Source organism: Scyliorhinus canicula, chromosome 16 (assembly GCF_902713615.1).
Source record: "Scyliorhinus canicula chromosome 16, sScyCan1.1, whole genome shotgun sequence".
In the NCBI taxonomy this organism is placed as follows: domain Eukaryota; kingdom Metazoa; phylum Chordata; class Chondrichthyes; order Carcharhiniformes; family Scyliorhinidae; genus Scyliorhinus; species Scyliorhinus canicula.
Genome location: NC_052161.1, coordinates 25,670,134 through 25,682,186, shown reverse-complemented (window position 1 = coordinate 25,682,186; position 12,053 = coordinate 25,670,134). Strand labels below are relative to the sequence as shown.

General features: G+C 46.5%; 1 protein-coding gene across 4 annotated transcripts in view; it reads right to left on the bottom strand.

Moving 5' to 3' along the window:
• Positions 1 to 12,053, bottom strand: part of afap1l2 (actin filament associated protein 1-like 2) — a 251,042-nt gene that overhangs the window by 15,077 nt on the left and 223,912 nt on the right. For 3 of the 4 annotated variants that reach the window (XM_038822029.1, XM_038822030.1, XM_038822032.1), the window contains exons 13-16: positions 11,713 to 11,821; positions 8,171 to 8,413; positions 5,098 to 5,263; positions 3,366 to 3,530 (exon numbers count right to left, since the gene is read on the bottom strand). In XM_038822029.1, the coding sequence (XP_038677957.1) occupies positions 3,366 to 3,530; positions 5,098 to 5,263; positions 8,171 to 8,413; positions 11,713 to 11,821 (683 nt within the window). The remainder of the gene's footprint in view (positions 1 to 3,365; positions 3,531 to 5,097; positions 5,264 to 8,170; positions 8,414 to 11,712; positions 11,822 to 12,053) is intronic. The other variant, XM_038822031.1, reaches the window with a different exon arrangement.

The window sequence follows — 12,053 nt, the reverse complement described above, 5'->3', positions numbered from 1 at the left end:
TCTCTATTCTGCAGCGGTGTCCCACAGGGTTCAGTGTTGGGGCCGCAGCTGTTCACCATATATATTAATGATCTGGATGAAGGGACTGGGGGCATTCTAGCGAAGTTTGCCGATGATACGAAGTTAGGTGGTCAGGCAGGTAGTGCTGAGGAAGTGGGGAGGCTGCAGAAGGATCTAGACAGTTTGGCAGAGTGGTGCAGGAAATGGCTGATGCAATTCAACGTGAAAAAATGTGAGGTCTTGCACTTTGGAAAAAAGAATCCAAGCATAGACTACTTTCTAAACGGTGAGAAAATTCATAATGCCAAAGTACAAAGGGATCTGGGAGTGCTAGTCGAGGATTCCCTAAAGGTAAACATGCAGCAGGGTAGCATGGTGGTTAGCATAAATGCTTCACAGCTCCAGGGTCCCAGGTTCCATTCCCGGCTGGGTCACTGTCTGTGTGGAGTCTGCACGTCCTCCCCCTGTGTGCGTGGGTTTCCTCCGGGTGCTCCGGTTTCCTCCCACAGTCCAAAGATGTGTGGGTTAGGTGGATTGGCCATGCTAAATTGCCCGTAGTGTCCTAATGAAAGTAAGGTTAAGGGGAGTGTTGTTGGGTTACGGGTATAGGGTGGATACGTGGGTTTGAGTAGGGTGATCATGGCTCGGCACAACATTGAGGGCCGAAGGGCCTGTTCTGTGCTGTACTGTTCTATGTTCTATGTTCTATGCAGGTTGAATCCGTGATTAAGAAAGCGAATGCAATGTTGTCATTTATCTCAAGAGGGTTGGAATATAAAAGCAGCGATGTGCTACTGAGCCTTTATAAGGCTCTGGTTAGGCCCCATTTGGAGTACTGTGTCCAGTTTTGGGCCCCACATCTCAGGAAGGACATACTGGCACTGGAGCGTGTCCAGCGGAGATTCACACGGATGATCCCTGGAATGGCGGGTCTAACATATGATGAACGGCTGAGGATCCTGGGCAGGGCCGGCTCAAGGCACCGGCAACTCGGGCAGTCGCCCGGGGCGCCATGTGCTAGGGGGCGCCAGAGACTCGAGTCCCGCGCATGCGCAGTTGGGCCGGTGCCAACCAGCGCATGCGCGGTGGCCGCCCTCCCCCAGGGCTGCCCCCCCCCTCGGTCCGCCCCCCCCCCCCCCCCCCCCCGGTCCGCCCCCTCGGTCCGCCCCCCCCGCTCAGTCCGCTCCCCCGCTCGGTCCGCTCTCCCCCTCGGTCCGCTCCCCCCGCACCCCCCTCGGTCCGCTCCCCCGCCCCCCCTCGGTCCGCTCCCCCGCCCCCCCCCTCAGTCCGCTCCCCCGCCCCCCCTCGGTCCGCTCCCCCCCTCGGCCCCGCCCCACCCCGGCCCCCGCCCCCCCCCTCGGCCCCCGCCCCCCCCCCCCCCCGGTCCCGCCCCCCCCCCCCCCCCCCCCAAGGGCGCCGAAGTTCAGCTTGCCCGGGGCGCCAGCAACCCTAGGGCCGGCGCTGATCCTGGGATTGTATTCATTGGAGTTTAGAAGGTTAAGGGGAGATCTAATAGAAACTTACAAGATAATACATGGCTTAGAAAGGGTGGACGCAAAGAAACTGTTTCCGTTAGGCAAGGAGACGAGGACCCGTGGGCACAGCCGTAGAATTAGAGGGGGTAAATTCAGAACAGAAATGCGGAGACATTTCTTCAGCCAGAGAGTGGTGGGCCTGTGGAATTCATTGCCGCGGAGTGCAGTGGAGGCCGGGACGCTAAATGGCTTCAAGGCAGAGATAGATAAATTCTTGATGTCGCAAGGAATTAAGGGCTACGGGGAGAATGCTGGTAGGTGGAGTTGAAATGCCCATCAGCCATGATTGAATGGCGGAGTGGACTCGATGGGCCGAATGGCCTTACTTCCACTCCAATGTCTTATTGTCTTATTCCCATCCTATTCATGTATTTGTCAAGATGGCCCTTAAACGTCACTATCGACCCTGCTTCCACCACCTCCTCCGGCAGCGAGTTCCAACCACCCACTACCCTCTGTGGGAAGTCTTAACCTCAAATAATAAAAGCATTTTCCGAGAAATTGGAAATTTAAGGCCTGTTCTGTAGAATGCAGTAAACATCCAATTTACGAAGGGACAATTGAAATGAATACACAGGTGCCGTTAGACAAGAAAATACCATGTAGTACATTTGGCCCATCAAGTGCATGGCAGCACTTTGTTCTGTCCCATTTCCCTCCCCGTTCTCTCCTCCTAGATCCACAAGTTTATTTTGCTCAAATGCGTATCCAATTTCTTTCTGAAAGCATAGTTGCTTTGATTCTATGGTTAGAAAAACAGGAAGCCAAGCAGGCTGTTCCTGCAGCAGATCAATTTGTACAATTTTAGCCAGCTTTTCGATTGTGAATTTGGCATTGGTCTTAGACTAGAATTGACAAGAATCAATCAGATCATTTAGAGGTTAGTTAGGGTGCAATTCGCACAACCACCTGGCGGTGGGGTCGATAGCGGGTATCCAGGGAGAATATGGCAAGTGGTCCAGAAATCTGTTTCACTCCGCCGTTAACATACAGGGGGATCTTCTACTGGTGCCTGCCTCGGCAGGTTGGGAAACTCACCAGAGGCTGGCGTGAACCTCATTTTCCCGTACCAGCCTCCCCGAACAGGCGCTGGAATGTGGCGACTAGAGGCTTTTCACAGTAACTTCATTTAAAGCGTACTTGTGACAATAAGCGATTTTCATTTCATTTCATTCCATTAATGGGATGCAGATGAAGGCCTGACTTCCCACACACCCGATTCTCCCCAATGCCGGCGGGAAAGCACACCGGCATGGAACATGATCGGAACAACGTGACATGCAGATATCAGGGCTCAGCTGAACAATGCTTGGAGTTGCCTCTGGAGTTCGGGATGGAAGTCGCCTGCAACCTGCAACACCGCAGCAACTGTTTGGGGGAGCACCTGCAGGTGGACCTTCCAAATCAGTTACCCTGGTGGGACTCTATCCTCCAGCCTCCGAATGTTCCTGGTCATTCATCTTCATTCTTAGGAAGTTCATCTTCCGATCTGAGTACTCCCAGGGGTCTATCTTCATTTTCAGGAGATCCACCTCCTTCAATAATGGGTCAGTGATGTTGGACACAACAGCAGACTAACACCATCCAGGTCTGCCCTGCCAAGGAACACGGCATGAAATACCTGGGTGCATAATTAATGAGGTCGGGATGGGAAGATTTGGCGTGTTTTCCTGCCGGCGTCCGCAGCGGGAAACACTCCGCGTACCTGCCCCCGCCACAACACTTTGCCCCAAAATGGGAGCATTCCGCCCATGACCTTCATTTTCACGGTTTTACACTTTGCGTTAGCACCACCCCGTTTCCACATTCTGTTCCTATGGTGACATGTACCTTTGCAAACCGCGATGGCATCCTTCACCTCCCTCCTCTGTTTCCTCAGCTGCATCAGTTCATTTCGAAGCTGCTCCTTCTCTTTCTCCAGTTTTTCTTTCTCTTCAATGAATTTTTTAAGATCCGCCTCAGTTCGATTCTTTCCAAATTTGGTATCAATTGAAACTGGAGATGGATTTCAACAAAGAGCAAAGCGTTAGCACCAAGCTTGCTGTTGAGTGCCATCAGGCAATGCATTAATAGCAGTATAGCACATAACAGTATCGGAATCATACAGACTTTTGGCCTTAAGATCAGAAAGTTCTGCAACATTACAGGGTGGTGTTCTGGTCAGACATGACTGAAGTCAAACTAGAGATTTCCTTTTGGAGCGCCATTTAATGGCATCACAGGGAAATGTAATAGGCTAGTGTGACAGATAAATATTCCTGATTAATGTGAGGATCTCGGAAGGAATACATGAACATATTTTGCAATGAAACACATGAGACATACATACAAATGCTAATAGATTACAAACATATATGGGAGTGGGCCATCTGTGGTATTGATTCAGGCTGGCTAGGGCTTGTGCCTCAAGTGGGCAGCATGGTAGCACAGTGATTAGCAGAGTTGCTTCACAGCTCCAGGGTCCTAAGTTCAATTCCTGGCTTGGGTCACTGAGTGTGCGGAGTCTGCACGTTCTCCCCGTGTGTGCGTGGGTTTCGTCCGGGTGCTCCGGTTTCCTTCCACAGTCCAAAGATGTGCAGGTTAGGTTGATTGGCCATGATAAATTGCCCTTAGTCCAAAAAGGTTGAGTGGGATTACGGGGATAGGGTGGAGGTGTGGACTTAAGTGGGGTGCTCTTTCCAAGGGCCGGTGCAGACTCGATGGGCCACATGGCCTCCTTCTGCACTGTAAATTCTATGAAATGATATGAAAAAGTTCACATGAGGCTCATTGCAAATGTAAATATGAACATACAAATCAGGAGCAGGAATAGTCCAATCAGCCCCTCGAGCCCTCTCCACCATTTGATAAGATCATGGCTGACCTGATTACAGCCTCATTATATCTTGCCTCCCCCTTTGATTCCCTTGGCAGTCAAGAATGTATCAAACACATCCTTAAAAGGGGAGCTGCTGCTCCCCCTCCCTGGTCTCCAGAGGACCGATCTTGCTGTCCTTGGGGAAGTTGACTTTTGGACAATGAATGGTGCTGAGACGCTTGCCATTATGTTGCTTCTGGCCTCGTTTGGAGTATACAGCAAGCACTGCACTGAAATCCTACCTTATTCCGGATCTGATCCGATTTTTTAGGTGACAGCACATAAGCAGATAGCATAAGAGCAAAGTGAATAGGGTCAGGAATGGGCCATGCCACCTGTCGAGTCTGCACGCCCTACCATTCAATCGTGTCGATTTCATACCTCGACTTTACTTTCCCAGCTGACCTCCCTATCCCTGGATTTCCTTATCGAGTCCAAAAATCTACCAATCACAGCTTTGAAGATACTCAGTGACTAAGAATCCTGAGGAGAGTTCCAAAGATTCACAAATTCACAACCCTGAATGAAGAAATTGCTCCCTCATCTCAGTCCATTCAAACCTGTTCCAATCTGGACCCGTTTGCATTGATGTACATTTACACCCGCTTCCTAAACCGCAGCTATAATAGCAAACAGATTCAAACTGGAATGCGCTGTGGCGTCGGATTCACAGTAATCTCACATTGAGCGAGATTCAACGTTCACCTGTTGCACTTAGCTTCTGCTTTTCAACACACTCCATGGCTGTCTTCGCTGGCTGATTATTCGCTTGTGCGCCATTTTTACTCTGATCAGTACAAGGCATCACCACTTTCTGAACACTGCAAGTCTTTGAAGAGTTTTCTTCAAACTCTGCTTTCGCTTGAGGTATCTGGGTTTCAGAAAAATTTAAAAAATTGCGGATTACCACATTTCTTTCCCACACATGGAGAATTGTACAAAATGCTTAATTTTAAAAAATAATAATTTTATTAGCATTTTCAATTTTATACACAGTTGCATTTTGTGTTTGATGTGTATAGTATGTGGGATTCTTTTATATACATCTTGTTACCTTCTGTCTTGGTGCGCTATCCTCCCAGTGCGCTAATCCAACCCCCCTCCCCCCAACACACACACACACACACAAATAACACTACACAGTACGTCCATAGAAAATAGATTTCTGTTTAATCTTTCTCTGGTAATCTGTGCCCTTTGGGATGAGAGCTAATGAGGCTGCAAATGTAACAATGCTGCGCAACCAATGTGAGAATGCTTGATAATCCTCTTCAGTACGTGCTTATGTCCTTATGTATAATGCCCTTATGTATAATGTGATTCATTCTGCTCGGTCAATATGACTCAATCCCACAATTAGGACAATAACCATTTCTGCAGTATCATCCCAGTCATCCTGTGGCATCTTTGAGTAAAGTTGCCAAACAATTGCTGATAAGGGGTAGTTCCGCAATGTGGGCTCAAGCTTGCCACAAATCGGATTGATGCAAAGTTAGCTGCAAATATTTACAGCCACTAGGCTAATATAATACCCAGACAGATCTTGAAGGGAAAATGGGGATTAAGCAGAATGATACCCGAGTAAAAACGGTCATATCATGAAGACAAGTTGCATGGTTTGTATTTCTTTAAGGATAGAAGATTTAAGGTGAATGGCAAAAAAACAGCGGTAAGGTGAGGAAACATATTTTGACATTCCTGGTTATTATGACCTGGACTGCCCCACTTGCAAGGGTGATGGGAGTCATTCAAAGAAGAATGGATAAAGACATGAAGGCACTAACAAATGTCAATGGCAATGGTGAAAGGGCAGGGGAGTGAGATTTATTGGATAGTTGCAGCAAAGAACTAACACATGCATGATGGTACAAATGATCTCCTTTAGTTCCGTATCATAGAACATAGAACATACAGTGCAGAAGGAGGCCATTCAGCCCATCGAGTCTGCACCGACCTATTTAAGCCCTCACTTCCACCCTATCCGCGTAACCAAAAACCCCTCCTAACTCTATCATTCAGTCATTAAGGGAACGGTGTGAGATGATTCAAGGCCACCAGATGGCTTGGCCCACATGTGCTGCCCCGTGAGGGCCAGAATTCCTCGTTCACTGGCTGGCGACGGGATTCTCTGCTCCCACCGGAGTGCATCCCTGCCATAGGTTTCCCGGCAGTGTGGGTGTGGCTTAAATGGGAACTCCCATTGAGAGCGGTGGGAGCAGAGAGAACTGCGCTGCCAAGAAACACATGGCAGGAAGGCCGGAGAATCCCACCTGAGGTTGGCCTCCACCTCCAAGCTGGAAAGCATGGGGGTTCCATGCTTCTAGGCAATGACAGTAGGCTGTCTGGTAGACCTGGTAATGCAACAAACATCCTCATCAGTCATCTCCTGACAGCCGGCCCATTAAAGTCCTCATCTGATTCCATTGTAGTAAAACTAATCTTCAATCTCGTCCTCCATGGAGCCGATGGACAAACTGTCCTCTCTCTCCGGCCTGACTGCTGCCCATCCTTGTCAGGTGACTGATCATGTGTGAATCCTGACTCTAAGCTATGTTATGGGACATACCAGTATCTGAGCTGAAGGACGATATCTCAGCTTCCCCTGCAGGAGCCACTCCATATCTCAAGGCTGCAGTAGAAGTTCAAACGGAAGGCATGGGAATCAGGCTTGGTATCGTCCAAGTCCTGGCTGAGGCTCTCAGTGGAGCTCAGTAGGGCATGAAGGCTCACACAGTAGTCCAACAATCTGTACTCCAACAGATTTCTAGGGTTGTGGTATTGCCCCAGGAGAGCGCTGTGTGCAGCACAAGCCTTTGTTTTCTCTCAGGACTTGGCCCAATACTGCCACTCCACCAATGCTACTTCTGGTGTTTCTTAGCTAGCCCACACTGCTGCCACCTATGTTGTTTTGTGGCTGTAAAGATCTATGCTCAATGTCGTTTCAATCTGATTGCCAGTATGCTTGAGCCTATATCACGGAACTACCTATCATTAACAATTATTTGGCCTTCAAAGCCCAAAGCTGCCATAGGACATCCTGAAAGTTCATCTGCAGTCTCTCGAGGCACAGCGGTCAATGGGGCACCATTGCGTATGGACAATGAGACAAAAGCACCCTCAAGACAGACACTAATGGGATGCACAGGGAGAATAAATCTGTTTTGTATTCTTGAATTATGTTATTGGATAAAGTTGTTATGGAAAGAATTTTGTTGGTTGCTTCTATTGCAGGAGACTTTGGCCAAGAGGACGCCATGACGGAGCATCACAGCTGGATGGATAGGTGGGGAATAGTGGAGCAGTGGTGGTGAGGGAGTGATGTCCTTAGGGAACTGGAGTCTCAGCAGGCACTCCCATCCAGGGTAATCTCATCCTATCCTCAAGGCCGCCTCCTGTTTCTCCACCTGCTGAAGTGTCCTCCGTATACCTGGTGGCAATGACTGTGTCCTCGTGATAGCGAGGTTGTGGAGGACACAACAGACTGCCACACACTTGGAGACATGCTCCAGCAAAGTGGTGCAGGAAAAGTGGTGTTTGAGAACAATGATTGTTTGCTCCATGATATTGCTGGTGACAGCATTGGATTTCATTCATTGTTGCCCTTCACATGATCAGGAGGCTGAAGGGGGTCACCAGTTATTTGCGAGGGCGTATCCCTTTTGCACTGAGAAGCCAGACTCTGGTTCTTGGTGACGACCCAATGATGGCTAGAAAGTTTTTGAATGATACATTCTCCCCATGTATCAAATTTAATAGATATTGCATAAGGGTAATTCACCTTAATACCAGACTCCAAAGGTTTTGCAGTGATTCCAGAATCAGAATCACTAGTGGCGTCCTTGTCATTCATTTGCAAAAGATTTGAAGTTTCTCTTCCATTCTCAGAGTTTGATGCATTTGGTTGTGTGTTAGAGGCCAATTTGTTGTTACTAGAATGAAGGAATGATTTTACTGGAGTTAGGTCCAAATAAACCCTTGTTTGATCTTCCCCATAGCACTGTTCCTCATTAGCTTTATCATCCTGTGTAAAAACAGAACACATGGCCATATTCAGTAAAAAGGAATCATTAACAATAGGTATTTCCAACTTAGCCTTTAGGCAATGATTAGTGGGTTCCTGCTGTTCAGAGCCAGAGTCAACTCTAATCCAATCTAATTTTCTAATACATGCCGATATGAACCTGATACAGTCCTAAATCCTGATGATGGTGTGAGTATACAGTTATGAGCCGGGATTTCATTCACATTAATTTCATGGAGCCAGCTACAGGGGATCTCTGGCATCCAGAAACAGTAATGTTATCAAGCATGCAAAACAGCCAGTGCCATTGGAGAATTCACACAAACAGCAAATCAGGAAATAAAATGCACTGACTCACCTTCACTTTTTGATCACTTTACAGTGAGCAAGATAAAAATTACGATGTTCACATGGATTAACACAGAAACTAAAATATAATAAACAAATTCTTTCAAATAATTATTTTAACAATATTGATAAAAAATACATTTTTGTCGAAGCTTTTCACCTTGTACTCATCAGGGCATTGGCAAGAATACCGTGCAAGGGAAATCAGCAAATGTATACTGTATGAGAAGAGTGCGCTGATTGGTTGGCAGGTGGACATTGATAGAGGCATTGTTATGGAAAATTAGTTTTTTAAGGGTCAGAGAGGTTGTTCATCAATAATTATGACTCAGTGTGGCATTAAAAACCCAGTTACATCTCAGTCAAGAGAAACAAAAGTTTTGGAAGATTTTTACAGCAAGATTAGAGCACAACAGTTTTTTTGTCAAGTCAGGATTTCTGGCTGTCGGGACTTCACGCATGTAGGAGCAGGGAAATAGCAACACTCGTTTCTGAATTTCTGCATTTAACTATGCATGTGTGGCCATCAGAAGTGATGGTCAATTTAATCACTACAACCACAAAATCAGAGCCATGATGTTCCTCCGGCTCTCAAGCCTCATATAACTGTAATTGCTGGATTTTGGTGGACCACTTTATTGGGCGTGAAGGAGTGAGTCGGTCCGAGACAGGGCTGTCTGGCACAATGAATTATGTTGAAACAGTGTGCCAATCCCTATTTTCACATTAATAAACCTACTCACAAAGCAGATATGCTTTCACATTGCTAAAACAAATGGATATTACATATTTCTTGTGCAAGCTATTGCAATATTTTTCATTATTACATAGTGTTGAAATAAGGTCACACTGTTCGACACAAACCTTGTGTGCAATGGAGCTTGGATTTTCTCTTCAATTGTACAATTTTGTTTTCCAATAATAATCTTTATTGTCACAAGTAGACTTATATTAACACTGCAATGAAGTTACTGTGAAAAGCCCCTAGTCGCCACATTCCAGCGCCTGTTCGGGTACACAGAGGGAGAATTCAGAATGTCCAAATGATCTAACAGCACGTGTTTTGGTACTTGTGGGAGGAAACTAGAGCACCCTGAGGAAACCCAGGCAAGCACAGGGAGAACGTGCAGACTCCACACAGACAGTGACCCAAGCCGGGAATTGAACCTGGGACCCTGGTGCTGTGAAGCAACAGTGCTAACCACTGTGCTACTGTGCCGCCCTTGGTCCAATGCTTCTGAAATCGCTTCAACCAACCAAAAAAGTCATTATATTTTAAGTACAAATTGCCTTTAGCACACCTCAGGTTTCCATGATACTTTACATTCATTTAAAAAACATTGACAGGATTTTCTGGCCCTTCCTGCCAACTGGATCGTCCTAGCCCGCTGACGGTGACTCCCCCACCGCGGGTTTCCTGCCGGTGGAGGGTGTGAACAACAGGAAACCCCATTGATAGCGGCGGTACTGGAAAATCGGTCAATGCCGAGCTGGCTCCACCGCTGCGGGGGAGGTGTGTGTGTGTGTGTGTGTGCGTGGGGGGGGGGGTGAAAATCCAACCCAAAGTGTCAGAAGCCCACAAAGATGTCACAGCCCCAGGGTAAAGTGATCACTATTTGGAGTTTATGCTAATTACACTCATTCCAAACCCTTTCGGAGGCTCTTAAAATGAAACTGGGCCTTTTTGGGAACAAGGACGCTTTTGAAAAAGTTTTGTATGTGTTATTTAATTTTACAAGAACACACAATTGAATAGACTTGCATTTATGTGGCACTTTTCATGGCCCCAAATGTATCAAAGTGTTTTACAGCCAATGGAAATAGTTCGAAGTGTAGTCACTGTTGCAAGTTACACACAGAAAGTAGCAATGTGATAATGACCAGATCATCTGTTTTTCTGTGCAGTTGATTGAGGCATAAATATTAGCTGGGACACCAGGGATAACTCCCCATGCGCTTCTTCCTTAGTTCATGGATCTCATACAACCACCCAAGTAGACAGATAGAGCCTTGGTTTAATAATCTGTTCGAAAAGACAGCTCCTCGGGGTCCGACACTGTCAACCTTGGATTTTGTGCCTCAACCTTGTGAGTCAGAGACAAGAATGCTTCCAATTGAGCAGAGCAGATACTCCTAGAAAATAGTTTTGCGTCTATTTTTTTAAAATCATTTTCAGTCATTTTAAGAGCAGGTTATTCACAAGTGGCAGACTGACACTATGAATTAAAAAGTTTATTTCTGCACGATAAACTCAGTTTCATCTATTCCAAGTTACCACTCTGAAATACATCCAGGAATTTTTTTAAAAATCAGGTCACAAAACCCTGCCCAATTGTGCTAGTTTATGGTGGATTTTGCGTTGGGCAATATGCAATTGAAGCTTTTGGGGGAAAAACACATCTCATCATAGGAACATAGGAATTAGGAGCAGTAAGTAGGCAATTCAGTCCTTTGAGCCTATTCCGCCATTCAATCAGATCATGGCTGATCTCTTCCTGGTCTCAAAGCCACCTCCCTACCTGCCCCCATATCCCTTTAACCCGAAGAAGTAATCTGAAAAAGTAGAGATGAATGGATGATGATCAGAGCTAATCGCTGATATTGAACAGACTGGGAGAGAACTTTAGTAATCCCAATTTGGCTTTTTAAAATTCATTCATAAAATGTGGGTGTCGCTGGCTAGGCCAGCATTTATTGCCCACCCCTAATCCGACCGTAGTGGGTGGATCTCAAACTATGCTGTGTCAGAGGAGGATCTTTGGTACAACTTGCACTAGAACCCTTGATTCTGCCCAAAGTAGTGACCCCAGAAATTATATATTGGTTAAACTCCCTTTCCTTACGAAATAAATGAAAATGACTGTTTCTGGACTGCGCAAACTCTTTGATTAAAAATGGGCACTTCTGCATTCTTCACACCCCGTTAGAAGAAAAAATAAAGCTGTTCCTACCAGAGGTTCAGGTACGTCCACATCGTCATACAGGTCATCTGATTCATTCTGTACCACAGGTAAATCGTCAATGTATGTGTTTGGCTCTGAGTACCTTCGTTGCAGTAAACTGGAGGGTAAGAAAAATGGTAAAGAAACAGTTGCTATAATGTATCCTAATGTGCTAATGTTCATACATATCTTTGCCTCCTTTACTTATGAGTTCAGTGGAAGCTAGTTAGCTCAGTTGACTAGATGAGGTTTACCAGGATGTTGCCTGGTCTGGAGGGTGTTAGCTCTATGGAGAGGCTGAACAGACTCGGACTGTTTTCATTAGAATGACGGAGGTTGAGGGATGACCT